Here is a 27,564-nt window from a genome sequence, read left to right as displayed (position 1 = left end):
GACGAGTGGCGTCCTACCTTGGTTATATCATGACTAGCCACAGGCTGCTAGATGGCGAGGATGAGGGTATGAACAATGAGCGAGAGTGAATGAGGGGGAGGCTCACAAAGTAAATGATGAGGGAAGAAAGGAAAGGAAGCTGAGGAACGAAAGACCGAATGGCTCATCCTTTTATACGCAAAAAGCGGCTGGCAGAGCCAAATATGGTCAACAGCCTGACCACAGTGCAATGCCCAGATTGAGATTCTGCCCGAGCACGCCTCTACGCTAAGGTATGCTCGCGCCGAATTTGGAACAATAGGCGGTTCTATTATTTTACCCTTTCGGGAAAGTTCACAGCACGTTGGCTAGTTATCAAAGACAATCGTTGAGAGAGTGGACCCACAAAGTATTATAAGCGGATGAACATGGGCTGATATGGCGTTTCAGGTTGACAGAGAAGGCGCAAAACGTTGGGGATCCTATCAAAAGCTGTCATGAGACCGCTCTTTGAACTACGCGTGTCGGTAGGAATGCAAGAGAACAATGGAGGAGTGGAGGAGTGGAGGATGCCGAGGCCCGTAGACTGGCCACTGGCCATTCAGAGTCTGATAGCCCTGACCTTCTTATCCGGTGTAATCGCCTCATGTGAGATCGGTAGGTGCATCATAGTTCCGAGTCAGACGTGTGATCTCTGTCATCTGAAAGGCGGCAGCGGCAGCAAGAGGGCAGCAAAGTCAACGAGTGACACATGGTCCCGTGCACGCACTACATTTAACGGACTGTTCTCGAATTGTAAGTCTGATAGACTACCGTCAAATCAGACTTCAATGGCATAAAAATCGGCGAGCAGCGAATGTTGGTCAAAGAGCGTAGGTAGGGAAACAAGCAGCTTTGAATACGCGCGCGTCGTGAAGTTACCATATTATTTGCGAATATTTGTCCCTCCTTCCTTTTCCATTTATTTCCCCTGTTTCGAGTTCCCCTGTCTTCTAACGGCTTTACCTCATGTCGACGTATTTCTATGGGCTATTTGCCTCAAAGAGGCCACAAAACATGCACCAGTATCACCTATTGTCTTCTTATTCCACAGCTGGCTGAAAACATGGCTCTAGTGCTAGTATCAAGCAGATTCCCTCCAAATGAATCTATTTGTGCGTATCCAAGCTCGATCTTTAGGAGAAAGCGGAGGACCCTTCTGTACATAGACCGGCAGGAGCTGTGGAACATGGGTACTCGTCCTGGCGTCAGCAATGAAGGAGTTCGGCCACGACTTTCGGAGGTTTGGGATTTCGGCAACGCCAAAGTATCAGCTGGCGAGAACAACGGATGAGCGATAGTTGACATCAATTCATGGCGATTTCTCGAAGAGAGCGAGAGAAATGTTGGAAGATAACCTTCATCACGGCGCCAACGACTGCATGTTCGACATGGTAGTTCATGACAAGACCACTGTAACATATGTTGAGGTGCATGCACACTCCTCGAGAAGCAGCCTTCCAGTCTGCTGCAACTGCGAGCCACGCTTGAAGCTCCGGTGAGTCGACTGCAACGACAATGAGTGTCCAGTAGCTGGATTGCGTGCATATTACTTCATTCCATCTACGATGGAACATAGCACATGCGAATGGGAACAGTGCGCTGTGGTCAGAGGGAAAACCGAGAGTGATATGAGGCTTCTTCGCAGCAGAGAGAGATGAGCAAATATATCGAGTAGTAGTTCATTGGGAAGCGACATAATGGAGGTCGGAGCATCGGATCTAGAAGAGTCGCTCAGCGTCATAGACGCAATGCTCTCAGTGGAATCATATCTGGTGATCATCGATCACCTTGCTAATTCCTGTTGTTGTGTGTTGAGATAATTCATAAATATCTTCGCGACTGTAGATGCGAAGCTTACCTAGTAGAGATGAAATAATCAACCTGAAGGATTATGGGTTTGGCCAGCAGCCAACTTGCGTCGTGGTGGGGAAAGATAAGATACCGTAATGGCACTAGTGCACCGCATGCGCCTCTCTGTACGGTCCTCCTTGTTTTAAGGACTGCATCCACAAAAATCTCGCGTGATGAGGGCACGGTCTCGAGCAGTTTATAAACATTCACTATGACTTGTACTACAGATGCTGCCAAGGTCAATAAGCATTACAATTATAATTCAAGGCGATCGGTTACAAACTGTCGTAGGCACGCTTCAACAGCAGTGGGTACCCAAAGAAGTTGTATATCTGGTGGAATTCATGAGGAAGGAATTACTGAGGAGATATGTTATGCGCCGTGCAAGCACTATCGAGACTCGGACCACGTAAACCCCGAGTTGGCTTGAATCCAAGCTCGATCTTCGGCATCAAGTGCTGAGCCTTTGTACACAGACAACCGCTGGATACGTCTACCCGCGATCTTCGCCCTAGCATCCACGAGCCCGCGCAGGGCTGCAACGGAGCAACATGGTCCTGTGATGTATAGATTCGTCATCATTGGGCACAGGAAATCGCTTTCGCCTTCGCTGTCACGAAACGTGGTGCGTTCGTGATATACGTCGTTGAAGAGAGCCATGCGAGCGAGGAACTCGTCATCAAACGCGGGGCAGTTTCTGATGATGAGGCTTTGCCCGAGCCAGCGCTTGATGGCTCTATAGATGTCGGAGGGATCCGTGATCCCTTCAAGTGAGAGACTCCAGGCAGAAAACGTGGGAAGGGGAGATGACAGAGTGCATCGGACGAGTGTGACCATGGTGGAAGCGCGCAATTCTGTTAGATGTTCGGCAATGTAGAGTCCGCCAATGTCTTCGCAGTGTAGGAAGTCAACCTGGCTTGACGGCGGTGAGGTCGTTTGGTCGGTGTTCTCCTCGTCGAAGCCTACATCTACGATATAGAGGTTCTTAAATCCTTTATCGGATAGCCACACAAGAGCATCTGTGAACGTAGTCGGGGAAACGGCGGGGACGTTGAATGCTGGACGATATCGCGCGGTACGCAAGGTCGGATCGCGAGGTTTCCATGATGCCCAGGGAGAAGACTGTGCTGATGAGAAACTATACAAATCCACGATACTCTTGGAATCAAGAACAATGTTTGATAGATACTTGCAGCTCAGCGCATCTAGCTGAATAGGGTCTGCTGTGTCCGCGATGAAGGATTCTAGCTGTAGATTACGAAGACTCGGGAGACTGGCATGGTTGAGGTGAAGACCAGCGAGGATAGATGTCGAGCGGTAGCTAACATTAATTGATATAGTCTCAAGAATAGATTCAGAAACAGCGAAAGGAAATATTTCCCTAAGAATAGCATCGACGTGCTCGTGTTCTGCATGGACGTCCATGATGACCTTGTGCCTATAGAAGACGTAGAGATGATTGACCATTCCTCGGGAGGCGTTCGCCCAATCGCGAACAATTGAAGGTGAAACTTGCTGTGAGTCAAGAGCGATAGCCATTCGTTTCCAGTAAATGGGTTGCATACACAGCACGTCGTGCCATCTTCGACAGACCAAAGCACATGAGAAGGGGAACAAGGTAGGATTCGCCGATAGTCGGCGGCCGTCTATCTTGAACAAATAGTCAAAAATGGCTAGCAGCGTTTCTGTAGGTAGCGAAGCACTTGATATGGGAAGGTCAAGGCTTGGGCTGACGAGGGATGTGTCCGTTACAGCACTGGCTAGCCTGTCTTCGGCCGTTTGAACACCTGAACGGTAGATATAGCCTGTCATAAGTATTGCCTGCTAGCTTGTACAAAATATTATTGTTGCGGCCTTATACATACGAGAAGATAGCTTACCAGGGAACCTGAGACCGGCCGAAACTCTGCAAACAAAACACTATGTAGATTGCGTCAAGATCACAGTGGTGAAGGGGAGAGTCTTGGAAGTATGTGCGGCGGCAATCGGCGCCGCGGATATGAGGTGTGACGCACTCAATCACCCATCACGCGCACGGATGGCTGCGCGTGACAGAACGCGCGTGTGACGCGTCGCGTTCTGCCCTTCCCAGTGACGGAGACAATAATTAGCGTCTTGCTCAATGACTTAATACTACTCAGTCCCCCTCCCGTTTCTGCCCTCCACTTCTATTGCAAACGGTTGACGCATAATTATCTTTCGTGATGGCTGACTCCATGCCAACACCATGGATCTGTTCTTATCTCGTTGGTATCGCTGAAACACATGGAGGTGACCTCATGCAAGTTCCCCGATTTCCGAAAGGGAAAAAGGCCCAAATCCTCGAGGTATGTTTTGAAGCAACAAACGAGAGGAATTGTCTTTAGCTAACCATCTTCCTTAGTTCTTGACGTTTCAGGATGACGATTGGGTGTGGGCCTGTGTTTCCGACAAGGATACCAAACTACCAGCCAAATTCTCGAAGGAGGCGGTCATGGATTATCGCAGGTGTGGATACGTGTGCCGCCTTCTCGCTTGTATCCATTGCTCAACAGAATGAGAGCAGGCGTATGGGTGGGCGCAGATTTACTGAGAACAAATTTGCCGTCGTGACGATCAAGGAATTCCGTCCATTCTTTGCCCGTGTGCCCGTAGGAAACAACCGTCCAAAGATGACCGACACTGCGCGTTTGTTTCTCAGTATAGACTCTGTGACGGTATTCGCGACACCAGAACACAAGCTTGGCTCTCCTGTCGAAGCGGACACCAACGAAGACCTGAAAGTGTGGGCCGAAGGAATGTGTAAAGACGGGGGAGAAGGGTATGTCATAACTCGGCCCAATATTCTTCCGCTGATGCCAGCAGAAATGTTCTGAAGATACGGAAACAAGAGCGCGACCAGGCTGCAAACGCTGCTCCATCCAAAGATGTGACCGTTGTGCCGCGGCCAGCACCAGCTGCTCTAACGAGGGCTAACTCAACGTCATCCTCAAAACCAAACGATAGGGAAAGGAAGAACGATATTCGTCGATCTGGAAAGAGTAAGGTCCATGAGTGGCAGCTCGAGCTTGAGCGCGAGTTTCATAAGGTATTCATGGTGCGTAAATCACTTTGCGTTGACCCTAACTTTCGAGCTGATCGGATGTTAGGGGATGGAAGACTGGAATTATCGGATGATTCCCAATTCTTACTGCCTATCTTGCAATAGCCCTTCTCAGAAGAAACAAACCACGCCCGCACCCTCCGAGTGGCCTGCATCTAATCCACCTAGCCCTTCCTGTGACGTCGAAATGTCAAGTCAAAGCCGAGAGCAGGATCGCGGGCTCGGTGAAGGGTCTGCGCTAACCTCTTATCTCTCCCTGCCAACGCCTGCTCAGCGCGCTCGAGCCAAGTCTACTCCACCTCGAGACGTTGAAATGCTCACAGCCGATCCTCCGACTTCATCCCTTCCGTTCTCCTTGAATATTTCGTCACCAATCTTCCCTCACTTACCACAACCACTCCCCAGGGTCATCAATCGAAACGTCGCGCCCCCTGCACAAGCTAGGACGTCTCGTCCCACGGGGAAGGTGCTCGTCCCAAACTCAGATACTTCGGGCACTCAGCCTTCGCAGCACTCTCAGAGTTCGCATAAGCCGCAAGCGGTCGAGGGACAAATCAACGAACCGCAACCGATTAAGAGCGAGATGTTGCCTCCCTCATCTCTGTGGAACGTTGAGCTCCCGATGGCCGCATCCTCACAACCACTATCACCCAGTCGCTATCAACCTTCGTCTCAGCCCTCACAGCAAAATCCCACGCGAGGGGTGGCATCATCGGCGCCGCACGGTTCGCAGCCGCTCCTCGCTCCTGCGGGCGACGGTCCTATACTGTCTCCAGCATGGTCCCAAGTCGTGGACTTGGACGAAGACGATGACGAGGATGCGCCAGTGGGCGACCTACAATCTAATCACCAAGCTCAGCTAACTGAGGACGCGCCAGAATCACAAGTCGAGACGTCCCACCTTATCGAAGAACAAGAGCTCCATCGAAGGGACAGTGACGACGACGCTAGTAACTTATCAGAGGACGACCAGGCCGTTGATGACATGCTCAACAGCGACTCTCGAGCCCAGTCCCCGCAGGACGCCAGCATGGCTTCTGCGTCCGTGCGCTCCCTGTCCTCTGAGCCCTCTAATTCTCCACGCCATTTAGCTTCGACGTCGATGCACTCCCTGTTCTCGGCTCGCTCTGAGTCGCAGACCGGTCCTTCGCAGAGTACAGCTCTGACGCCATTGCATTCCTTGTTCTCCAGTGGTTCCGGTCCCAGCCCGAGCCCTAGCCCTAGCGCAGATCCGGAGTCTCCGTTGGCTGGCAAGTCGTCGAGGCGGCAGAGCGAGGATGTGGCTACGCATGACCCGGTATCTTGGAGCGAGCCGAGCTTCATGAGGGATAGGAAGGGGAAGGGGAAGGCTGTTGTCGATGATGTCGCCTCTGAGGAGACTCGATCCGGATCGTCCGGATCGAAGGACAAGAAGGGCAAGATGAAGGTTGTTGCTAAAGATACGACCCCGACCGAGGCCCATTCGGACACGACCATAGTGAAGAAGGCCAAGACGAGAACCATGGCTGACGAACTAATGCGACAAGAGGATCGCATCGATTCGAAGAAACGTCCAAGATCATCTGTCGGGGCTCCGTCCCCTCACAAGCGATCGAAGTACGCGCCAGACGAAGCTATCCCGTCACAGCAGCGCATCACATTGCAACCAGATGCCGATGCAGACCGCCAACACCGCCCTTCTGCTTCTCTTCAACGCGAATCCGAAGCCACTGGGTCTCAAGAGGCCTCCCAGCTCGACGCGAGCCAAGCATCAACGTCGTCAAGGTCAGGCCGACGTAGGCGGCTAGGCGGCTTCGTCGTAGACTTCGACAACATCCCCGCAACACCGGGTGTACCGGAGATGCGGACGACGTGGGCGGAGCTCGAGCGCATTCTACTGCGCACAGGCATTATACGGACGCAGGGCGAGGATGCGAATATACCCGATTTGTTGTGAGGTTTTCTTGTTTACTGGGACCTCACATCCGAGATTATCAGTGCGTTGTTCGTGTTTGTGCGTCTTGAGGGGCGTGTTATGCTTGATCTTGTGGGCTGTGGCCGGATGCGTTGTCAATCCGCCTTAGTTTACGTCTCCGCAGCGGTAGTTCTTACGCAGAGTCGGGACATGCAGCTTTGGTTGCGGTACTTTGTTTTAGTATAGCTGGTGATGTGTACACGAGCTTCCCCCGGTGGTCCGCCTCCCTCTCAGTTGCGATCCTGTGATCGTCGACGTTCTGACCATGGCTATTTCAGTTGGACACTAGCGTCAGCCTATTTCTGCTCTTTCTTGATACGCTGTTCTCGGACTAACACTACTCCGATAATCAATTATATCGCTGCAGAAGCGATACAATTGGCACAATGCTTATCTCTGGACGAGTCGATTGACTCAACGCTTGTGCGACAACGCCATCATGGCACCCAAAGTCTGGTTCAGTGAGTGCTCCGAGTCGAGTCTCAATTAGGGCGCCTTTAGCATGCGCTAGAGGTGTGCTGAATCTTTGTTGCCTGATCAATTAGTTACCGGCGCCTCCGCCGGTTTCGGACGCTCAGTCACAGAATGCATTCTGAAGAAAGGAGACATAGCCGTCGCAACGCTGCGCACACCCTCAGCGCTCGCGGATCTCTCGGAGCGATACCCGTCCTCACAGCTGCTCGTGCTCCGCCTGGATGTAACGCGCCCCGATGAGATCAGCGTGGCGTTCGCCGCGGCCTGCGAGGCTTTTGGACGCGTCGATGTTGTGTTTAATAATGCTGGGATCTGCACGATCGCTGAGGCGGAGGGCATGAGCGATGGAGGCGCGCGCGAGCTGTTCGAGGTGCTGTTTTGGGGCGCGGCGAACGTGACGAGGGAGGCGGTGAGGGTGTTTAGGGATGTGAATGTGCCTACTAGAGGGGGGAGGTTGTTGCAGATGTCGTCGAGGACGGCGCTGGAGGTTGTCCCGGGTGCGGCGCATTATGGTGCAGCGTGAGTACTTGGTACAGTGACTTGTGTATGCGGTGGAGCTTATTTGACTCTTTGATATCAGGAAAGCTGGTGAGATACATCGCATCGGCGGCTGAGGATGAGACTGAGGTTGGTGGACGTAGCATTGGAGGCGCTCACGGAAGGGTACAAGGCTGAGCTTGACCCAGCGTGGGGTATCAAGGTGCGAACCCGCCTTCAACTTAGGCTCATCACACCGGACAGATATAACATTCTCACTTCCCTACAGATAACCCTTGTCGAGCCTGCCCTCTTCCGTACCAACGCCCCGTGGAGCAACACCCTCGAGCCCGTGCATCCCGCATACAGCGATCCATCTCTTCCGTCTCGAAAGTACCGTTGCCTCTACCCTGGCGCCGAGCGATTCTCAGATGGAGACTCGGATAAGCTGGCCGAAGTGATGCACCGGCTTGCCAATGAGGAGGACCCACCGTTCCGCTTGCCGTTGCATCGTGTCGCAGTGGCTGCGGCGAAGAGGAAGGGGCTGGGGCTTGTTGAGGCTGCCGAGAAGTATGGGGGTTGGTCTGACGATGTCTACCTTGATGAACTTGACACTGTTAGTACATAACGAATGACTTCTAAATAGACTGCAACTTCGCAATGTCCGTCGACTGTCTCTGGTGTCAATGGCGAGTGTGTCCGATGGAGGCATGCTCGGAAGAAAGACCTCAAATGGGAACGGGATGGGAAGGGCTAGGGAAAGAGTGGGGGTTCTTATAGGGGGCCATTAGCAGCAGATAAGATACAAACACCGCGGAATATCTGGCTCGATTCATTACATATATTCCTCTTCGTCCATGTCGTCAAAGGGCCAATGCGCTGCGATCTCAGCCCGATCCTTCTCCGACTCGGCCTGTGCCAACATAGCCTCCTTCAGCTGCCTGCTGCGTCTCATGGCCTCCTCGTAGTGCTCGACGGTCACCCAGCCCTCCGACCCACAGCCGATTACTGTGTTCTCGCACACCTCTAGATTCGCGTCCGCTCCTGTCTGTTCTGTGTCCAGCTTCCTCGTCCCGCATACGTCGACGGCGTCGAACACGACAGGACACGGCGGACCCCCATCCGTAAGCGTCTCCCAGTTCTCCGTTGCATCTATCAGCGCAACCTTCAGCGCGAGAGTTTCGCCCTCCCACAGGTCACTAGCGTAGCAGAACAGGCGGCGGCGGAGCATGCCCACGGGGTCTGCCAATGCCGCATAATGAAGCTCGTTGTACTTCTTCGTGTTTTTGATGTAGTGGTAATGAACAAGACGGCGGCGGTAGAGTTCAAGCTCCTTTTCTCGGGATTCACGGTCTAAGTCGTCTAAATTCGCCGGTAGCAAAGGCTGCGCCATAGATTGCGAGACAGGATCATCGTAGTTCTGTATCCGTCCAGGTATGCCGGCAAGGAGAAACTGGGGTAGGATTGAGGTGTGTTGCCAGTCAATCAGGCCGACGACGCGCATGTTAGAGTTGACGATGATATTGCTTGGCTGGAGGTCGGGATGGCGGATGCGGAAATGGCAGAGGGTTGGGTCCCTAGGGATGAGTGACGGTGCGATGGAGAGATAGCGGTCGAGGTTCTCGATGTGATCCGATGGCGGCTGCTTCTGGTACTGGTAGCCTTCCCTCCTGAAGCGCCGGAATGGCAACAGCGGTCGACCAAACTGCTCCAGATAAGCTCGTTCCTTGTCGGCTCCTTTGACGAGTGCTGCTTTGGCATTTTCGTCTGTAGTTATTGGGTGGTTTAAGGGAGTAATAAAAAAAAAGCCAGAGAGCGACCTACATGGTCCTCGATCTACGTCGAGCTGTGATCTCCTACCATACCACAGAGGCAGTCTTGTATCTGGGCCGACGCAGAAACGCTCGTCCTCTAGCGGGATGCCCGGCCTCTGGACCTTTTCCAAGTCTTTCGTATAGTACAGACTTCCGCCAGCGGGGAAAGCAATCGACATCATCTTCGACTCGAGTTCAGCAAGTTGGCGTGTAATTGAGATAATGTCGCCTTCTCCCAAGTCAAACCATGTGTCGCTTAAGCAAGGGCCTTCCACGAACTCCATAAAGATATACTCAGTCTCTGCCGCGTTGTCCGGCACAGGCGAGTATCCGTATACCTCAGGTATGGGCAACCCAGAGGAACGGAGTAAGGCCATAGTAGCCACTTCACTAGCGACAGCAAAGTACTTGGGAACCGTAACCGGGTACGGGATACGCGCCACCATTTGGAAGCCACCGCGCATGGTGATGAGGAAGGAACGGTTAAACCCACCCTCGGCGAGTTTCTTCAGGTCGACGATGTCACCAGGGCTCCGATCAACGGACTCCGCTGCGAGTCGACGTAGCCCGTCGACGTTAAAGACACGTCTGCGCTCTACGTGGCGAAGGGCATCGTTGATACTAAACATATTGGATTACGGGTTAGACATGTACCCCATAAAATAACGGATATGAGGCTTACATCCACCGCCCTGACGTGTAATTAAAAAGGTCGTTACGAAGATGCGCCGTGACAGAGAACGCGCGATGTAGCGGCCATCGGGTCAGGGTGACAGTGGAGCTCGAGTAGGACAAGTGAGATAAACGCAGTGCAGAATGAGGACGGCAGAGAGACAGCGAGACTGGAACCAGCGAGTTGAAGACGAGCCTCGCACCCCCAAGACAGGGCATGCTAATATACGTGAAGGGGCGGAAGAAGGGATGAAATTAATGTAAGAAACCAGCCAGCACGGGATCTAAAAAGAGAGGGGCTACATAGCTACTTTTGTTCAGCGACCCCTGAGGCAGCGCGGTTAGAGAAGCGTCGGAACTCCGGGCCGATTTCCAATCCTGGTCATTGTCGCGTCGTCGTTGTCAGTGCTGCAATCAACGCTACTTTCATCTTATACTTTCATGGACAAGGAGAGCTGCACGCAACTTTGCTCAACTTATACCTCCCCCTTGCGCGTCCTCGCGCGCGAGTGGGTGGGCATTCATTTCCCAGTGACATTGCGTTATCACACTTACATCGTGTGACACCCAGCCGATATTTTGGGAGCCCTCATTAGCACTGCCGTCTCCCTCAACGGGTACTAGAGGCCGTGCGTCGGTGTGCGCAGCTATCTGCAGCTATCTAGTCTCCTTGACTCAGGCCAAACACCTCGAGGCTCTTGAAGAGGGATACAACCTGCGTAGATGCCTCTGTGCAACGGGAGCGCTCCGCTCGATTTCTCCGAGTCCTGCGTACGCTTGACATGGGCTGCTCTTTTCCCTGCTGTCGTCGCTGCTCTCCTCTGCTTAACATTCGTACCTCTCCCCGCCTTCGCCAAGGAGTATGCATACAGCGCCTCCAACCCGTTTGCGCGATTCATCACCCTTCCCGAGGCTGAGGCTCTCGCCGCAGGAACGTCTTACGCACCTCAGGCTCAGGCAGACATCACCAGCTCGGATGCAGCCGGCGCGACAGCTCTTTCGGGAGTAGCTCTTTGGCGCACGCTGGTGCTCTCGCTGCTTGCCACCCTCGAAGCTCTCGCATGGCTTGCCATTGAGGCATCCATACTTGTAATCCCCACTTCGCGCGACGGCGTTTACACCAGTGTCTTGATCGGCCTCCTTGCATCCTCATGGGTGTACGCAGCCGTCGTGCCCGCAGCGCGTCCTCACGCGACCGTGCACTATGACCTCTTCACACTTTACCTCGTGCACTTTGCGTGCGGCGTCATTCTTCTCGGTGGAACCATCTACGAACACAAGATACGCCATGTACCGTTGCCGCTGCCTTACGGGCTCGCAGCTATGATCGCCAACTTGCTTATTGTAATGGCGTTGCTTGTGACGGTAATGACAATGCCGATGGGGATCCCAAGTGCAGCGGTCAGACCGGAAGACATAGTAAGCACTTTCGACTTTAAACGTTCTCTCGTGTTGAGGCTTGTTTAGGGAACGAAGTTGTCGGCAGAAGATTACACGACTCTTCTTGGTTGGGTTAGCTATTCATGGGTCTTCCCGCTTATTCGAAAGGTCAGGATCCTTTCGTGTTCGCATCCGTGGCCATACCTGATGCTGTTACTGGGCCTAGGGCTCTACAACGACGTTGTACGAAGATGATGTGTGGGACCTCAGCCCGACAGTGCAGTCGCGTCCAGTCTTTTCCCGCTTTGATGATCTTTCGTAAGACTCGACTTTATGGTGTGCGATTCAGTCTGACGCTCGGCTATTGCTGCTAGCCAAAAGTCTTTGCTTCGCCATCTTTGGCAAGCGAACTCGTTGGATATCATGTATGTAGCATTGCAGTATCCATAGGACCCACCTGACATACGTGTTGCAGCATGGACACCATAGGAGCTGTCACCAAGATCACCCTCAAGTACACGTCTCCTTTCTTCCTCAAGTACGTAGCCTGTCCATCGCGCGCTTTGTCGTCGACCAGTCCGCTTATTTCGCCTCGCTTAGGCGGATCCTGGATTCCGTGGCAGAGCCGACCCCGGAGAACCACGCCCGGGCGTTCGTTTATGCCCTTCTGGCGTTTACATCCACGCTTCTCAGGGTATGCGCCGTAGTTACTACACATGCACCCACTATCTTCATGCATTTATGTCTTGAAGGGCCAAGTCGAAGCACAGCAACGCTGGGTCGGCCAGCGCGCCGCGGCGCGTATCCGTGTCGAACTCATGGCGGCGGTATATAACAAGGCGCTCAAGCGCGTGGACTATTCCGGCATCGTCGACAAGTCAAAGCTGGAAAGGCGTAGTGCGGACGGGAACACGAAGAAAGCGGAGAAGGAAGGGGACGAGCCGACGGCGGGAGCGGACGTGGGCAAGATTGTGAATCTTATGGCTGTCGATACAAATAGGGTGCGGTCGATGGTTCCTCCCGATTGTGATATACTTAATGGGCCACTTGTTGTATGTGCAGGTTGCGGTGATGATGTCCATGCTGTACATCTTATATGGAGGTGTGTTTCCTCGCGCTTTCACCGCCGCTCTATCTGACGTCTATTCATTCCCAACAGCGCCCATCGAAATCGTCGTCGCGAGCATCTTCCTATACAAGTACGATCTAGTGCCCGGCCCTTTCTCGATCCTTGTCTGACATCCTTGACCCGCTCTCAGCATTCTCGGCTGGTCCGCCTTCACCGGCTTCGCAGTCCTCGTCGTCGCCTGGCCGCTGAGCTCGTTCGTCGCCAAGCGGCGCGTGCGCATCCAGAAAGGCGTCTCCGCGTCACGCGACCGGCGCATGGGCATCCTCAACGAGCTCCTTGGCGCCGTGAAGTTTATCAAATTCTTCGCGTGGGAGGAACGGTGGATCGACAAGACGATGCGCGCGAGGGCGGAGGAGATTGGTTGGATTGTGAAAGGTGAGTCCAGGGTTTATTGTTTGTTGTGTAGTATGGGTGGTGAGGCGATTGTGACTGACGCGTTGACGCGGATATTGTAGCGCGGATCAATTCGGTGTTCTTCTCGATGATCTGGACGTGTGCACCGATTTTTGTTTCGTTTGTTTCGTTCATGGTGTATGTGTCGCTGGGAAATGAGTTGACGGTGCCAGTCGCGTTCACGGTACGTACGTTGTACTTTGGAGCTGATCTTGGATGGGAATTCTGATGTCCGCTCAGGCTATTGCGTTGTTCAGCATGATTCGGTAAGAGCGGCTCTTTCAACTCCCAAATCTCCAGGATAACAAATGCATCATAATATCCCGCAGTCTTCCTATGAACTCTCTACCTAGCTTCTTGATTCAGTTCTTGCAGGTAAGCGCCACACCGCCACGATTCGGTGCGTAGCCGCTTCATGTCACTCCCTTAGACCCTCGTTGCCATTCGCCGCCTAGAGACGTTCCTCAATGAAGAAGAGGTCTCCGCCCAAGTCTCTTCTCTCAAGCAAACAGAAGAGTCTCTCGCCGCTGAGAACGCCATAGAGGGCCTCGGCATTGAGAACGGCTCGTTCACGTGGAATGCGGTTCCGAACAAGCCCGAGGAGGACTCGACCGACAAGAACGCTAAGAACGGCAAGAAAACGAAGCACGGAAAGGACGTATCGAGGGGCACGGTCTCGACTATGTACAGCCAGCCGTCTACGAGCAATGTGGGGTCGACGACGCTCGCGGACTCTGAATCGGCGAGGAGCGCGAGTACGAGTGGATTCGAAGACCATCGGTTTGAGCTTCAAGATATCAGCGTACGCTTTCCCGAGGGACGGTTGAGTGTTATCACCGGGCCGACGGCGAGTGGGAAGACGGCGTTGCTCGTTCGTGTTTTCTCATCACACGCCCTCCTTACTCTATTCTAATCACCCCATGACGGGAACGCGTAGATGGCCCTCCTCGGCGAGATGACGCTCACCCAGGGTAAACTGCTCATGGCGAAGAACACGCGGCGCGTCGACGGGCACGGTTACATGCACTCGTTCTCGTACGCGGCGCAGATGCCGTGGCTCCGGCACCAGTCGATCAGGGATAACATTCTGTTTGGGTATCCGTACGACGAGGAGCGGTATAATGATGTTGTCGAGTGCTGTGCGCTCAAGCCGGATTTGGGTATTCTGGAGGACGGAGATGCGACGGAGATTGGGGCGAGGGGTGTGAGTTTGAGTGGGGGGCAGAAGGCTCGGTGAGTGATGTTTTGCTTTGATTTCGAGGGCGTGACGCACTCATCTATTAATTGATGATAGCGTTGCACTGGCGAGAGCGGTGTATGCGCGGTCGAAGTATGTGATTTTGGATGACCCGCTGAGTGCAGTTGTGAGTGACCCCTGTTATCTACATGTGTCCATCTCTGAACAACGTGTTTTTACCAGGATAGTCACACCGCTCGCTTCCTATACGAGAGGCTGTTGTGTGGGCCGCTGCTAGCTAATCGTACAGTCGTAAGTCGTGCTTGAGGGATATGCACTGAGCGCTTATCATAGCGCATTGTCAGATCCTTGTTACCCATCATGTCGAGCTTGTCTTACCGGGAACTCACTACCTCGTCCGAATGCTTGACGGTAGAATCGATACACAGGGCACTACCCAGGAACTCCGTGCCCAAGGTATTCTGGAGGAGATTGCACAAGATTCCGCTGCTGAGCTCAAGGAAGAAGGGCCTGTCGTAGCCTCAGAAGCTCCCGCCGATGCACCAGCTGTTGCTGCGGCCGAAGACGAGCAAAATCCTGATGAAGCTAACAGGAAGCCAAGAAAACTCATCAAGGAAGAACATCGCGAGGAAGGCGGCGTCAAGTGGGCGATTTACAAGGCTTATATTAAGGCTTCGTCATACTGGACCTGGATCATACTATCCACTCTGATCGTCATTATGCAGGTCATCAGCGTTGCAGAGAGATTGTGGATCCGCGAGTGGGGTGCAGCTTACGGTACCAATGTGTCCCAGCCCACTTCGTACGGCCATGCATCCATGGCGCTGGTTGATAATGAGGCTGCGTACGGCGGGGTCGTGTTCTACGCACACCAGCTTAGCCAGAACAGTCCCTATCAGGTTCACGCCCAAGTTTCTCCTGTTGAAGCACAGGCTCTTCCAGATGCACACATTCACCCGCTCTTCTACGTCGGAATCTACGGTCTCATCGGGCTCTCCTCAGCGTTCGTCCTGATCATCGCCGTCCTGGTACAATACACCGGCGCGCTGCGCGCCTCGCGTCTCCTGTTCCGGCGGCTGCTCGTGGGCGTCGTGCGCGCGACGATGCGCTGGCACGATGTCACCCCGACGGGTCGGATGCTCAACCGGTTCGGCAAGGACATCGAGACGATCGACGACAGTCTTGCGAACTCGCTCACGTCGGTGACCCAATCGCTCGCGACGTTCGCTGCGGCCGTTATCACGATTGCCGTGTTCTTCCCGATTTTCTTGCTTCCAGCTGTGGTGCTCGGATATGTGTACTACGTGCTTGCGCTCGGGTATCTGAGCACGACGAGGGATCTGAGGAGGATGGAGAGTAATTCGCGGAGCCCGATTTTCTCGGGCTTTGGGGAGCTGTTGGAGGGGATTGTTACGGTGCGCGCGTTCTCTGCCGAGGGGTGGTTCATGGATGGGCTGCACGCAAAGATCGACGTCACAATCAAGGTTTGTCACCTTTCCGTTGGCACACAAACTGTAGTGGCTTACTTGCACCATCCAGATGTGGTACATGTTTTGGATGTCGAATCGTTGGCTGATGCTGAATCTCGACTACCTCGGCGCCCTGGCGGTCCTGATAACGACGCTCTTCACGCTCTCGGGCTGGGTGGACGCTGGTATTGCCGGCATTTGCATCACGAGTGCGATAACGTTTACGGATAGTGTGTACTGGGCGTGCCGGTTCTGGAGCGGTCTTGAGCTCGAATTAAAGTGAGTGGTGTACACAATAACTTTGGGTGTCGCCTTAGTTTAACCATGGATCACAGCTCTGTGGAACGCCTTGTCGAGTATCTCGACCTTCCCCAGGAGCCTCCTGCCATCATCGAGACGAGCCGTCCCCCGGCGTACTGGCCCTCGAGCACCGGATCGTCGGATCTCATCTCGGTGGAGGATCTTGTCGTCAAGTATGCACCTGAACTGCCACCCGTGTTGCGTGGCGTTTCATTTACTCTTAAACCGAGGGAGCGAGTCGGGCTGCTTGGGCGCACTGGTGAATATACTCGGTTATGATGTCCAGCTTGTGCTGAATTCGTGGTGACAGGTAGCGGAAAATCGACGCTTGCCATGAGCATCTTGCGTTTCGTGAGTGGTTGTCAACGTGGATATGAATGAGAAATTGACATTATGACAGGTGGACCCTGCTAGCGGGCGTATCGTCATAGATGGCATCGATATCTCGAAGATTGGTATTCATGATCTTCGTTCGCGCATAGTACGTTTCCGTCCTTTGACCTGAGATATCTGTCACTTACCTTGTACCTTTTTCAAACAGACGTTCATTCCTCAGGTATATCCTTCGCCATTGACATAGACAGGCCGTTCGTCTAACACTGCATTCTACAGGATGCTACCCTCTTTTCCGGGACTCTTAGAGAAAACCTAGATCCGTTCAGTGAGTGAAATCAGAGACTTATCCTGACCAGGTCTGACCATCTGCTCGCAGATGAACACGAAGACACTGAATGCCTCGACGTTCTCTACCGCGTCCGGATGATCTCAGAGAGTGCTTACCAATCCCAACGAACATCCCGAATGCCCTCTCGCGCGTCGTCTTCCCAAAGCACTCCTTTCGATGACACCGCTTCATCCGTCGTCTCCACGTCTCCCACCGACCTAGACACCAAAACGAAGATATCGCTGGACACCCAGGTTTCCGCAGGCGGAACAAACTTCTCACAGGGCCAGCGACAGCTAATCGCTATGGCGCGTGCTTTACTGCGCAGGAGCTTGATCATCGTACTCGACGAGGCCACAAGTAGCATCGACTTTGAGACGGACGCGAAGATCCAAGCGACGATCCGCGAGGAGTTTACGGATTCGCTGCTGCTCACCGGTACGTGAACTCGGGCCTATCCTTGGTGTAGAACATATAATAACGTATCATTGAAGTGGCGCACCGCCTGCGCACGGTTATTGACTACGACCGGCTGGTTGTGCTCGAACAAGGCGAGATCGCCGAGTTCGACACGCCGTTGAATTTGATACGGAAGGAGAATGGGATCTTTAAAACGATGTGTCTTAAGAGCGGGACGTTTGCCGAGCTGGAGGCGGCTGCGAAGGCGAAGGTCGAGCGAGACCAGAACGCTGGTCAGGCTTGATGTTCCGGGCTTGTTGATAAACCTCTCTAATCGTTCCGACCGGACTTATGCTATCTTCCTTTATGTGTATGTGTCTTGGTTGATTAGTTTGTATGCGTTTAACGGCAGTACACGGGAAACCTAGTATCTGAAATCCCGAGGTATCAAGCAGCTGTCGAGTAGCAGGTATAACAACTTGAAGTTCGAAGTCAAGCTCGCCGCCGAAACTCCCAGATACCAGATACCGCCGAAGTGAGTTTCCGCACTGTTACCCTGTGCATGTCAGCTAGGTCCTTTCATGTTGGATTTTAGCCCTCAGTGGAAGCTGCAGCGGTTCGACTCTTCCGACTATCACAGCATTCTTGGGTAGCAAAGCGAAGAATTAAACGAATACAGTCTCATACAGATGACTAGATGGAGGAGTAAGTAGAGGTCTAATGCGTGGTAGCACACCATACGGGCAAGTCCTGCAACAGGCGAGTAGCTACTCGCTGGAAAAGGGATGGATGAATGGACGCGCTGGCTCTCAGCCGTACCACTTCCCCTTGATGCCTGTCCTTGCTGCCGCACGTGTGGGGATCATAGCCTCGGTTATGTTGAACACCTCGATGGCGCGCTAAACAGGAGCACGTCAGCTACAGAACGAAGATCGAGCGTCCAGTGGACAGCACTTACCCGCCAGGTGGCCATGTCGAATTCCATCACGACCTGCTGTTTCCGCACGCCCGCTGCGCGATCCTCGTCGGTCGGCTCTTGGCATGCCACTGAGCACGAGGTTGGGGTTAGCTTTAGGGCTACATGCATCCTGGGGTAAAGGGGAAGGGAAGGAGGAGGGGCTCACTGAGTATAGGCTCGCCGCTGCCGTCTTCATCCCATTGGAGCGCGACGGCGGCGTCGCGGATGGAGAAGGACAGGTAGAATATGTTTTCGACTGACTGCGCGAAGTCGTTGGGATTGATGACAAAGCGGAAGAAGTTGACGGGCTCGCCGATTGCGAGAAGTCGCTCGAGGATCTGGTCGTTGTTGAGCGTGTTACTGTGAGACGTGGAGTGGGTGAAAGAAAAAGGGAAGGCAGGACGCACCGCTGCAACGTTTTTGCTCGTCTCGTTCTCGGACCGCTGGATGTCCTCCTCTGTGATCGCCTGCGGCTTCTTCTCTTCTTCTGCCTCTTTCTCGAGGCGCGCGCGTTTGATCGGGCCGCGCTTCTTCTGTTCTACAGAGAGCGGGCCAAGCCTGTTGTACGAACAGCGAGCCAGCATTTTCAGTAGACCGCGTCTGGTTGCTCAGCTACGCGCCGACGTACATAAACCCAGACACAGGCACTCTCCGGCTCTTTGCGAGCGCCCTGCGGCCGATCCTGTCCCAGTCGAGCGGGACGCTGTCGTCGTCCTCCACAAACTCTTCTTCATCGTCGTCGTCCGCGGCAACGTGCCTGCGCCCGCCCATGAAGGACACGAGCTTGGAGACGAAGTCGTCCAGGTCGAACGCGCCGGAGCCGAGACGCATCGCGCGTGCCTTCTGGGCGGAGATGGCGGATACATTGCGCAGGACGGAGGAGTCGAGCGTGGCTTCGGTCGGGTTGCGGACTGGGAGAGCGATAAGCACCTATGCTGTGCGACGGGGACGGTAGTGAAAAGTGGTACGCGCCTTTTGAGAAGAGCGAGTCGGCACGCGTGACTTGGTCGACAAGGTCTTTGGCGGTGTAGTCCTGAGGTCTACCTCCATTGTCTTTTCGATATAGACGTCAGATAGGGAGGTCTGCTATGGCATCTGTGGCCCAAGAACACGCACCTGTCAACCTCTCGAGCACGCGGTACTGCTTGCGGATATCCCGCTTCTCCGCGGCATCCTGGTCAGGATCATATGCAAGGCTTTGTGCACGATCAACGTCCATTCTTTCCTGTCTCGATTCTTGCTATCTCGCGTCTCAAGCTCGAGCAAAGGGTTGTAGAGGTTGTAGGTGAGGAGGTGGTGGCAGGTGACAAGCGCGTGGAGTAGACGCTGGTACCGCGCTGTGGGTCTTTGCCATATTAGGCAGGAACGCGTCGCGTGGCGAAATATCAAGGCCTTGGCAGGCATCCCTGGGACCAAAGAGGCTACGATATCAGACGCTGGGCTCGTCGGAGTAATCACTGCGTTATAGTTATAAACAGGCCAAACATGTACAACTACAGGAGTAAATGGCACAAATGGTAGAGCAAGCCTCCTTGCAGAGCGCAGCGAGCGAGGCCCTCTCGTTGAACAAGCGACAAGGTCTGCTCGGAGACTAACTCATATTCTATGCACCACTAGTGCCCTGTGAAGGATGTTCAGTGTCATGCTGCGGGACATGAAGCCCTCTGCCTTACGCCTTGAAAACAAACAAAGCGAATTCTAGATCACCGTTTAACCACTGATGAGGTGGCGCTGATTCCACATGAGAGTGGTGAGAATGTAATCCTTAGAGACATCCGTAGACCAACCTGCAAAGAGGGCGCAAACAGAATCACGAAGTTCATCCTCATCGGGTGGTAGCACCTGACGTATACGAGCAGAGTCCTGGAGTAAGACCGCAACATTTCCCTTTGTAAATCGTTGAGATTGGTCTCCGGGGCGGCCAGCAGACACACTCCACTATTTTTTGCGAGTACACATGCATGATTCGACTACTACACGTGCGCGCGCAATCAACGCCAAATCCATGGGCAAAGCTTCACAAAAAGCGCATGAAATGTCAGCAGGCAAACATTCATAACAATAATATAAGAAGTTCACCGGAGCTGCCTTAGGTTGTCTTGGAGGACGCGCATGTAATGCAGAGCAACAAATCGGACACACACGCAGATCACCGCTGTCAGCTAGACCATGCGAAGACAAGATCGCGTTATCATATAAAGAAATGTCATATGGCTGAGGAAGGGCGTGACGGCAAGTGAGGATTACAAAGCACGTATAGTGAAACCTATTCAGGAGAATATGTGGACAGAGACCTGAGCAGAACATCGTGCCCGCACACCACGCAAACCTCATTCCGTGATAAACCATCGGACATGATGTCCTGCCATTCCCGCAAAATATCGAAGTCAAGCGCGGGATTAACATCAGGAGGAAACGAGGAAACGCGTTGCTGGTCAAATGTGCTCGGTCGCTCAGGAGGGTTGGGCTGAGGCTGCATAAGGTTGGATCGGGTAAACCAGTGAGCATCCAAAGCCTGGTTACGACGTTCCGTGACGGAGAGCCGGTCGCTAGAGTGAGTATGAGTAGACGGTAACATCACCAATGCAAAGTCTTTACGAGATCGGAACATCTGCTTGAAGATGTATATGATGTCACAACACGCAGGTCCACAGTTGTGCATACGGAGCGCGTCACGGAGCCATTCACGACGAGCTGCCGATGTATAACGGATCCCATGGGCAGAGCACAGGACAGTGATGTCTTTTCAAGTGAAATGGTTGAAGTGCTCAACCAGCAAAGATAGATCCATACCGAACACAGGGAGCATCGGCCCACGGGGACAAACGCACAGGTCGGATACATCCAAGAAAGACTTGTGGCCTATACGGCTCATTCACAACTCATGCGTAAGGACGCGGATGTGACGATTAACCGATCACAGTCGATAGAGGGAACATTGGAGATCGAAAGAGAGAAAATGGGAATGGACACCATAGGTTGGTAGAATGAAGAGAGGAAGAAGGCAAAGATCCGAGGATAGGAAGGCTGAGACGAAGCGCCATCGGCAAAACGAGGAATTGAGCATAAACGACCCGCGAAGTGGTCAGAAAGAAGCCGAGTTAGACTCAGACCGGGCAACGGTCGTGTGGAGTAGAACGGATGAAAGCGGCCCGAAAAGCGGCCCGAGAAAAATCGCGATTACCGAAAAGGAAGGAATTGACGAATTATACCTGGGAGCCTTTGGCCCCAGGAACAAGAGCAAACAGGCGCGCTCCTGCCCCTTGACGGCTGGCAGCGGCACTTTTTGGATCAACTGTTAGACCCATTCATTTCTCATCTTTCTTCATCCACCGCACGCTCGAGGAGAGATCAGCGACGAAGTAACAAGGGGCGCTTTTGCGTGGAGATACGATGGATAAAGAGCATCCAGAACACTCAATCAATGTGAGCACTCTGCCCTCGGTTCGGCTCAGTTCGTCGGGGGCAAGTGCTAACGATAGGAGCCTTTCAGTACAGCACAAGCCCTCGTGCGACGTGCAAAGGCCCAGCGCCTTGCACAGGCTCACCGATTGAACCTGGCACACTGAGATACGGAACTGTTGTCCAAGGACAGTTTGGTGGACAGACTGTGGAATGGCGTCACTGGTGCGCTCTAGCATTCCATTGTCTTCAACGCGTCCTTAGCTTGTATGCTTTGTTTCAGGGGCTGTGTCACCCCTGACATTTTTAACAAGTTGTCGACCGTCAGGCCTGCTCAGATTCTTGGTTTCAGTAAACTCAAGTAGGTCTCCAGCCGCAACCATGGTGCATGTCCTGACCTCACGTTCGCAGAGCCGAGGACCAGACAAAAGTCCTCCGCGCCATAGCCAACAAGCGCGTCGACCCGTCTGACGTGCCCAAATCCGCCAAGCCTCCTATCATCATAGGCGGCCCCAAGCCCACCAAGACCCAAAAGCGTAAGCGTGCGGCTCTCCCGGCCTCGCAACCTCTGGCTAGCTCCTCCAAGAGTTCCTCTCATGTGCGCCAGCCTGCTGGTCCTCCGCGTACTTCGGGGAACACCAGCGAGGACGAATATGATCGATACTTCAACGATACGTCTCTCTTCGAGGCTGAGGCACTCGATGAGCTGTATGTTGTGCTGAAGACGAGCATTGTTGGCGTTCAGTACTACAACGGTAGACGTTTTTCTTCTTTCTCAATAGCATTGACTGACACAATGCAGGAATGGTCGGTGCCGGGGAACAGGTGACCATCGTCCGAGAGCCGCATAATAAATACGATAGGTACGAGACTGTTCGAGCAAGGGAGCCGCTGCGAAGGTCTCAGCTGACTGTGTCATTTAGGAACGCGTTTAAGATAACGAACATCAGCGGACAGCAAGTCGGCCACCTACCTAAGAACGTGGCCTCAAAACTCGCACCACTCTGGGACCGGCGGACCATAACACTAGAAGGCGTGATGATCGAAGGGAAAAGTGCGTGCCACCACAGCGTATACATGTTTCTCTCTCTGACTTGGTGGATGCATAGTGGGACACGTGAAGCAATACACTCTGTCCATGTAAACCATGTCCCCATTTTCTCGTGTTTTGCATTGCTGACGCAACCCCGTCAGATCAATCAAGATCTACGGCCCCGCCGATAAACGCGACCAGCTCGAGCCCCAGCTCGTCTGGGCCACGCCCCAACAACGCGGCTTCCCCGAGCGCGGTGCCCGCGCCCCGGGCGCCAGCCAGATGCCTTCCTCCTCCCAGTCCTCCTCGGCGCACAGCCTCGCATACACCTACGTGGCTCCGGCGCCGCACAGCGCCTCGCAGCAGCGCAATCTCACGCCCGCGCAGCGCCTCGAGCTCGAGAAGCAGCAGGCGCAGCGGGATGCTGCGTACAAGAAGCACCAGGAAGAACTCGCGAAGCGGCAGGAGGCGCTCGCGCGCGCGGCGGAGCTCACGCGGGTGCTCAGCTCGCTCGAGAAGGTGGACGATAGCGGGCGGAGGCAGGGTATGCTTGATACGCTGTGCTCGACGGAGGACGTGTTGACTTTGCCGGTGCATCCTGATCCGCCGGGGAGGGCGAAGGGGAATTTGATGGTGGATTTGCTGAGGCATCAGGTAGGCTTTTGTGTTTGAGGTGGGGAAGTGAAGGAGTGATGGCTGATGTGTGCTTGTCAGAGTCAAGCGCTGCAGTGGTGCATCAACCGCGAGAACCCTGTGCTCCCGAAGCAAGAGACGGATCCGCCGGTGCAGTTCTGGAAGTACACTAGAGCTAGGGATAGGGTGAGCACCCCTGCTTCTCTCGGTGATCTTCTGACTGTATTTCTCACTTATACCCGCATATAGGCTTACTATTACAATGGTGTGGGCTTCCAGTTCCCCCTACCTGCAGCAGTACTTATGATGCGGCAGTGGCTACAAAGACTCCGCAGGCGCTGGACAGTCCGCCTCAGCTTGGGCGAGGCGCGCTTGTCGCTGACAGTATGGGCCTGGTAAGCTCTATTGTATACGTCCCAATCCCTGCGTTTCACTCACCCGGCGTTCGCAGGGCAAGACCCTCACCATGCTCGCCCTCATCCTTGCAACGCAGAATGACACGACAGAGGACTACTCCACCGCGACCCTTATCGGTGCGTCTCCCTCTTTCCCCCCGGAGCACTGCAAGAGAGCTGACGCCCGCATACAGTCGTCCCCCTCTCGGTCATGTCCAACTGGGAAAAGCAGATCTCGGAGCACTGCACACGCGGCACGATCAAGTCGTGCACGTACTACGGCAGCACGCGGAGCATGTCGCCCGCGCAGCTGCGCGCGCACGATGTTGTGATTACGACGTACCAGACTGTCGTCGCTGATGCGGACCTTGATGCGCCTCGTGCTGATGGTGCGGTGATCGATGTGGACGCCGATAGCGACGACACTGGGGACGGGCCGAGGAAGAGGAGGAAGAGGGGGGCGAAGGGGCTGTTCAATGTTAAGTGGAAGGTGAGCGATTTTACCTTGGTGAAAGTGACGACGTTGGCTGACGATGGTGATGCGGGCTTTAGAGAATCATTCTCGATGAGGGACATAGCATCCGGAACCCGAAGACGAAGATGGCAAAGGCGGTGTGCAAGCTCGATGCGCAGCGCCGGTGGATACTGACTGGAACGCCTATCGTACGCGTCTTTTCTGTTCTTCCCGGGTTATGTGCTCCGTTGACTTTTGGATGTTATGGATATTAGATTAACTCGCCAAGGGTGCGCCTCCAGTCTGTGATTATTTTGATTGACTGCTGACCGCACACACCGCAGGACCTCGGCTCGATGCTCACCTTCCTCCGGATCTGTCGCCCGCTGGACAACGAGGAATACTTCAAGCGGCTCCTGCTCCGCCCGTTGAAGGAGGGCGACCCGACCGGTGCTGAATTGCTCCGGGTAAGTCTGCTTACCGTAGGATCTCGAACAGCTTGCTGATACTGCGGCGACTGCAGGCGCTGATGGCCCACATCTGCATTCGCCGGACGAAGGAGATGCAGGACAGCGAGGGGAATCCGCTTGTGCCTTTGCCGCCGGTGGGTTTTGTCCGCGTTTGCTTGGGTCGTTGGGGTGCTTACTGCGTTTACGTTTGTGTTGCTGTAGGTGGAGATGACGCTCATTCCGGTTACACTGACTGGCGAAGCAAGGGTGTGTTTCCCGGGAGAGCGTGTTGACCTTGGCAATTGATTCGTGATATGCAGGAGCTATACGATGCCGTCGCGAAGGTCACAACAGAATGCGCCAAACGCATCATGAGCTCGCGCGGGACCTCCACCGCCGTCGTACGTCTCGTCGCCAACCCATTGCATCACATCAACATCTAACCGGTGACCACGCTCGCTCCAGGTGTCCTCCAACTTCCTGAGCATGCTCACCCGCCTGCGCCAGCTCGCGCTGCACCCGGGCCTCGTGCCCGCAAACTACCTCGAGCAGCTCCGCAGCGCCGAAGAGGAGGCGCAGCACCCGCACGCGCAGGCACCGCTCACGCCCGAGGAGCGCGTGCGTCTCCAGGGCCTGCTCGCGAAGGCGATCGAGGAGTGTGAGGAGTGCTCGATCTGCCTATCGGAAATGGCGAGTCCGCGGATTACGGCGTGTGCGCATAGGTTCTGTTTGGCCTGGTGAGTTGTTTGTCTGGCGTGGCATAGGACACCGAGGCTGATGGTGGTGGGATAGCATCACGGAGATGTTGTCGAGAGAAAACAAGTTTTGTCCCATGGACCGTCGGCCGCTCGGCTGGGGCGACATCGTTGAGCCTGCGCAGCCTGGCGAGCTGGATGGGGTGCCGTCTTTGATGATGGAAAGCGCACAGGACGGCGGGGATGGCCTTAGGACAGGCTCGTCTGCGAAGATAGACCAGCTTGTGAATCTGCTCAAGCTCACGCCGCCTGGCGAGAAGTCGCTCGTGTTCTCGCAGTTTACGTCGTTCCTCGACAGGGTACGTCTCACATGCCTCCGCTCGTTGAACCCACGCTAAAAGAAGGAACGGGTCCGTGTAGATCGCAGAGTCGTTCGAGGCGAACGGCATCTCCTACGTGCGCTTCGACGGGCAGCTGAACGCGCGCAAGCGCCAGGAGGTCCTCGAGCGCTTCAGCATCCCGCTCGATGAGAGCGAGACGACGGTGCCGGCTAGTATGCCGGCCTACCATGAAGACCTGTCGTCCCAGCTTCAGGCAGCGACGGCGATGCCCCCGCCGTCCTCGTTCCCGCTCGGGCCGCCCTCGTCGCAGATATCGACGTTGGAATCGCAGAGCCAAGAAGAACCGGCGCCGAGCGTGAGCCAGAGCGGGCGATTGCGTCGGAAGGCGTCGAGGGTGATCAATGTGGAGACTTTGATTGGTGGGGACGACGATGACGACGACGACGATTTCATCGATGGGGATGGGGTGGACCCGGATGACTCGGATGAGGAGTTCGCGGTGGAGCTGTCTGCGATGGCCAAGGGCACAGTCGGTTTGAAGGGTAAGGGCAAGGGCAAGGGTAAAAGCGGGGGCAAGGGCAAGGGCAGGAGTAGCACCATGGCGAGCATCACCAGCGCTCGAGGCGGTGGCAGCGGTAGAGGAAAGGGCAAGGGCAAGTCGCGCGCGGACTCGTTCGTGGTGGATGACGATGTGGATGACGACGACGACCTCGGCATGTTTCCCCCGCTTATGGCTACGCCGAAGCCGACGTTCGACGGCGCGGCGTTCAGAGGGGAGAATCCGAGGGTGATGTTGATCTCGCTCAAGGCGGGCGCGTTGGGGTTGAATCTGACGGTCGCGAATAATGTGTATTTGTGAGTTTCTCTGCCTGATGTGTTCGTGAAGGAATGGAAGCAGGAGGGCTAACGATTGTGTACGTCGTGCAGGATGGACCCGTGGTGGCAGGAGGGCATCGAGAGTCAGGCCATCGATAGATGCAACCGGTGCGTGGCGCATCTCAGTGACTGCTAACTCCTTGCTAACTCGTGAGTTGGGATCGTTCTAGTATCGGGCAGAAGAAGAACGTGCACGTGTACCAGCTGATTGCGGAGGACACAGTCGAGTCAAAGGTGATCGAGATCCAGGACAGGAAGAAGGAGCTGATTAGCAAGGTATGTGCGAGGCCGCCGTGCTTCAGCGGTTCGGGATGAAGAAGGAGTCCTGACGTGTGCATTTTAGGCGTTCTCTGGGATGAAGAGGCAAGAGACGCAGCGCGAGAAGAAGGAAGCGCGGATGCATGGTGCGTGCAGCTTCTCAACTTTAGTAATGGGCCTGTAGCACTGAATATATTTGATTTTTGCAGAACTCATTGAGCTCTTGAGCAACCGTCGTGAGATGGCGGCGAGCCAAGCAGCGTGATAACTCAGCGCACGAAGTTGGATTAGATTGTTTCTTCTGGATTTCATCCTCGGCCGCGAAGTTACCTGCCTTTACAGTTGCTTCATACACCGGTACCCATACTTTACTATTGCTAGATCACATTGATGTGTGCTAAAGCTTATAACTGCTAATCCCCAGATTCTAGTGTATTCGTACTTCCGCACTAAGTGCTTTATCAATTTACCAGCTTGTTGTTCCACCACCACGCTCCTATCGTATGACGAGTCATTCGGACCCTGACTCGTTTGTCTCCAATGATGTGAAATACTGAAGTTCATTTCATATCTCTTCACAGAGCCCAGTGTTTCCATGCTTCCGAGATTCTAGAAGGGTCGGGCGCCGCACTCCTGTCGACGTACGGGGGACGCCGTGACCTCACTGTTCTCGGCGAAGTCTCCGTTTCTCCACAACCATCAAGCTTGTGGGTCAGAATGACGCGCCCCAGGGAACGCGCCACGCGCATGACGCGTCGGCAAGTACATGCATTTTGACCCTGCAGAGCTCTTC

The 27,564-nt window shown here is 54.3% G+C and overlaps 8 protein-coding genes across 8 annotated transcripts; 4 read left to right on the top strand and 4 right to left on the bottom strand.

Moving 5' to 3' along the window:
• Positions 1-391: 391 nt before the first annotated feature.
• On the bottom strand, positions 392-580 carry CONPUDRAFT_88811 (uncharacterized protein; the record flags this gene model as incomplete). The annotated part of the gene is made up of 1 exon (XM_007768503.1): positions 392-580. One exon carries the CDS (start codon positions 578-580, stop codon positions 392-394), a length of 189 nt encoding a protein of 62 aa, XP_007766693.1.
• A 1,682-nt stretch (positions 581-2,262) lies between these two features.
• On the bottom strand, positions 2,263-3,684 carry CONPUDRAFT_142892 (uncharacterized protein; the record flags this gene model as incomplete). The annotated part of the gene is made up of 1 exon (XM_007768502.1): positions 2,263-3,684. The coding sequence occupies one exon, from the start codon at positions 3,682-3,684 to the stop codon at positions 2,263-2,265; it is 1,422 nt and encodes a 473-aa protein (XP_007766692.1).
• A 336-nt stretch (positions 3,685-4,020) lies between these two features.
• Positions 4,021-7,116, top strand: CONPUDRAFT_163790 (uncharacterized protein). Its single transcript, XM_007768501.1, has 5 exons — positions 4,021-4,199; positions 4,256-4,359; positions 4,418-4,672; positions 4,717-4,948; positions 5,001-7,116. The coding sequence occupies exons 1-5, from the start codon at positions 4,077-4,079 to the stop codon at positions 6,888-6,890; spliced, it is 2,604 nt and encodes an 867-aa protein (XP_007766691.1). The 5' UTR covers positions 4,021-4,076; the 3' UTR covers positions 6,891-7,116.
• A 231-nt stretch (positions 7,117-7,347) lies between these two features.
• Positions 7,348-8,487, top strand: CONPUDRAFT_52770 (NAD(P)-binding protein; the record flags this gene model as incomplete). Its single annotated transcript, XM_007768170.1, has 4 exons — positions 7,348-7,369; positions 7,454-7,901; positions 8,010-8,082; positions 8,149-8,487. The coding sequence occupies 4 exons, from the start codon at positions 7,348-7,350 to the stop codon at positions 8,485-8,487; spliced, it is 882 nt and encodes a 293-aa protein (XP_007766360.1).
• A 118-nt stretch (positions 8,488-8,605) lies between these two features.
• Positions 8,606-10,574, bottom strand: CONPUDRAFT_120798 (protein kinase subdomain-containing protein PKL CAK Fmp29). The gene is made up of 3 exons (XM_007768500.1): positions 10,356-10,574; positions 9,684-10,294; positions 8,606-9,626 (listed from the first exon to the last, which is right to left on the bottom strand). Exons 1-3 carry the CDS (start codon positions 10,562-10,564, stop codon positions 8,695-8,697), a joined length of 1,752 nt encoding a protein of 583 aa, XP_007766690.1. The 5' UTR covers positions 10,565-10,574; the 3' UTR covers positions 8,606-8,694.
• A 417-nt stretch (positions 10,575-10,991) lies between these two features.
• Positions 10,992-17,701, top strand: CONPUDRAFT_80944 (multidrug resistance-associated ABC transporter). Its single transcript, XM_007768310.1, has 26 exons — positions 10,992-11,764; positions 11,813-11,893; positions 11,952-12,043; positions 12,100-12,150; positions 12,201-12,263; positions 12,326-12,419; positions 12,478-12,726; positions 12,788-12,827; positions 12,885-12,924; positions 12,985-13,229; positions 13,310-13,431; positions 13,488-13,513; positions 13,577-13,622; positions 13,678-14,118; positions 14,185-14,480; positions 14,542-14,611; positions 14,668-14,736; positions 14,790-15,929; positions 15,985-16,193; positions 16,250-16,473; positions 16,525-16,565; positions 16,615-16,695; positions 16,756-16,770; positions 16,827-16,875; positions 16,927-17,316; positions 17,373-17,701. Exons 1-26 carry the CDS (start codon positions 11,069-11,071, stop codon positions 17,579-17,581), a joined length of 5,079 nt encoding a protein of 1,692 aa, XP_007766500.1. The 5' UTR covers positions 10,992-11,068; the 3' UTR covers positions 17,582-17,701.
• Positions 17,702-17,929: 228 nt separating this feature from the next.
• CONPUDRAFT_100999 (uncharacterized protein) lies at positions 17,930-19,549 on the bottom strand. Its single transcript, XM_007768499.1, has 6 exons — positions 19,352-19,549; positions 19,208-19,288; positions 18,864-19,146; positions 18,402-18,793; positions 18,236-18,324; positions 17,930-18,176 (listed from the first exon to the last, which is right to left on the bottom strand). The coding sequence occupies exons 1-6, from the start codon at positions 19,452-19,454 to the stop codon at positions 18,087-18,089; spliced, it is 1,038 nt and encodes a 345-aa protein (XP_007766689.1). The 5' UTR covers positions 19,455-19,549; the 3' UTR covers positions 17,930-18,086.
• Positions 19,550-21,628: 2,079 nt separating this feature from the next.
• Positions 21,629-27,036, top strand: CONPUDRAFT_151759 (uncharacterized protein; the record flags this gene model as incomplete). The annotated part of the gene is made up of 26 exons (XM_007768498.1): positions 21,629-21,661; positions 21,729-21,862; positions 21,921-21,998; positions 22,049-22,392; positions 22,440-22,500; positions 22,561-22,691; positions 22,747-22,777; positions 22,832-23,324; positions 23,385-23,489; positions 23,553-23,568; positions 23,619-23,698; positions 23,755-23,836; positions 23,893-24,188; positions 24,251-24,361; positions 24,428-24,442; positions 24,497-24,619; positions 24,676-24,756; positions 24,824-24,868; positions 24,922-25,002; positions 25,067-25,338; positions 25,394-25,655; positions 25,717-26,492; positions 26,565-26,621; positions 26,684-26,789; positions 26,857-26,917; positions 26,981-27,036. The coding sequence occupies 26 exons, from the start codon at positions 21,629-21,631 to the stop codon at positions 27,034-27,036; spliced, it is 3,930 nt and encodes a 1,309-aa protein (XP_007766688.1).
• Between the last annotated feature and the right edge of the window lie 528 nt (positions 27,037-27,564).

Source organism: Coniophora puteana, assembly GCF_000271625.1.
Source record: "Coniophora puteana RWD-64-598 SS2 unplaced genomic scaffold CONPUscaffold_4, whole genome shotgun sequence".
NCBI classification, from domain to species: domain Eukaryota; kingdom Fungi; phylum Basidiomycota; class Agaricomycetes; order Boletales; family Coniophoraceae; genus Coniophora; species Coniophora puteana.
The sequence above is the reverse complement of the archived record's forward strand: the minus strand, read 5'-3'. Positions and strand labels throughout refer to the sequence as shown.

Bases quoted from the DNA above. Each gene is read 5' to 3' on its own strand.
- CONPUDRAFT_163790 (XM_007768501.1), top strand. From the start codon at position 4,077: ATGGCTGACTCCATGCCAACACCATGGATCTGTTCTTATCTCGTTGGT. The intron at 4,673-4,716 runs GTATGTCATAAC...TGATGCCAGCAG, and splicing joins TGTAAAGACGGGGGAGAAGG to AAATGTTCTGAAGATACGGA. The intron at 4,949-5,000 runs GTGCGTAAATCA...ATCGGATGTTAG, and splicing joins AGTTTCATAAGGTATTCATG to GGGATGGAAGACTGGAATTA.
- CONPUDRAFT_120798 (XM_007768500.1), bottom strand. From the start codon at position 10,564: ATGCCCTGTCTTGGGGGTGCGAGGCTCGTCTTCAACTCGCTGGTTCCA. The intron at 10,295-10,355 runs GTAAGCCTCATA...CAATATGTTTAG, and splicing joins TACACGTCAGGGCGGTGGAT to TATCAACGATGCCCTTCGCC. The intron at 9,627-9,683 runs GTAGGTCGCTCT...CAATAACTACAG, and splicing joins CGACGTAGATCGAGGACCAT to ACGAAAATGCCAAAGCAGCA.
- CONPUDRAFT_80944 (XM_007768310.1), top strand. From the start codon at position 11,069: ATGCCTCTGTGCAACGGGAGCGCTCCGCTCGATTTCTCCGAGTCCTGC. The intron at 13,432-13,487 runs GTACGTACGTTG...ATGTCCGCTCAG, and splicing joins CGGTGCCAGTCGCGTTCACG to GCTATTGCGTTGTTCAGCAT. The intron at 14,119-14,184 runs GTTCGTGTTTTC...GGGAACGCGTAG, and splicing joins GTGGGAAGACGGCGTTGCTC to ATGGCCCTCCTCGGCGAGAT.
- CONPUDRAFT_100999 (XM_007768499.1), bottom strand. From the start codon at position 19,454: ATGGACGTTGATCGTGCACAAAGCCTTGCATATGATCCTGACCAGGAT. The intron at 19,289-19,351 runs GTGCGTGTTCTT...TATATCGAAAAG, and splicing joins CGTGCTCGAGAGGTTGACAG to ACAATGGAGGTAGACCTCAG. The intron at 18,794-18,863 runs GTACGTCGGCGC...TTCGTACAACAG, and splicing joins GTGCCTGTGTCTGGGTTTAT to GCTTGGCCCGCTCTCTGTAG.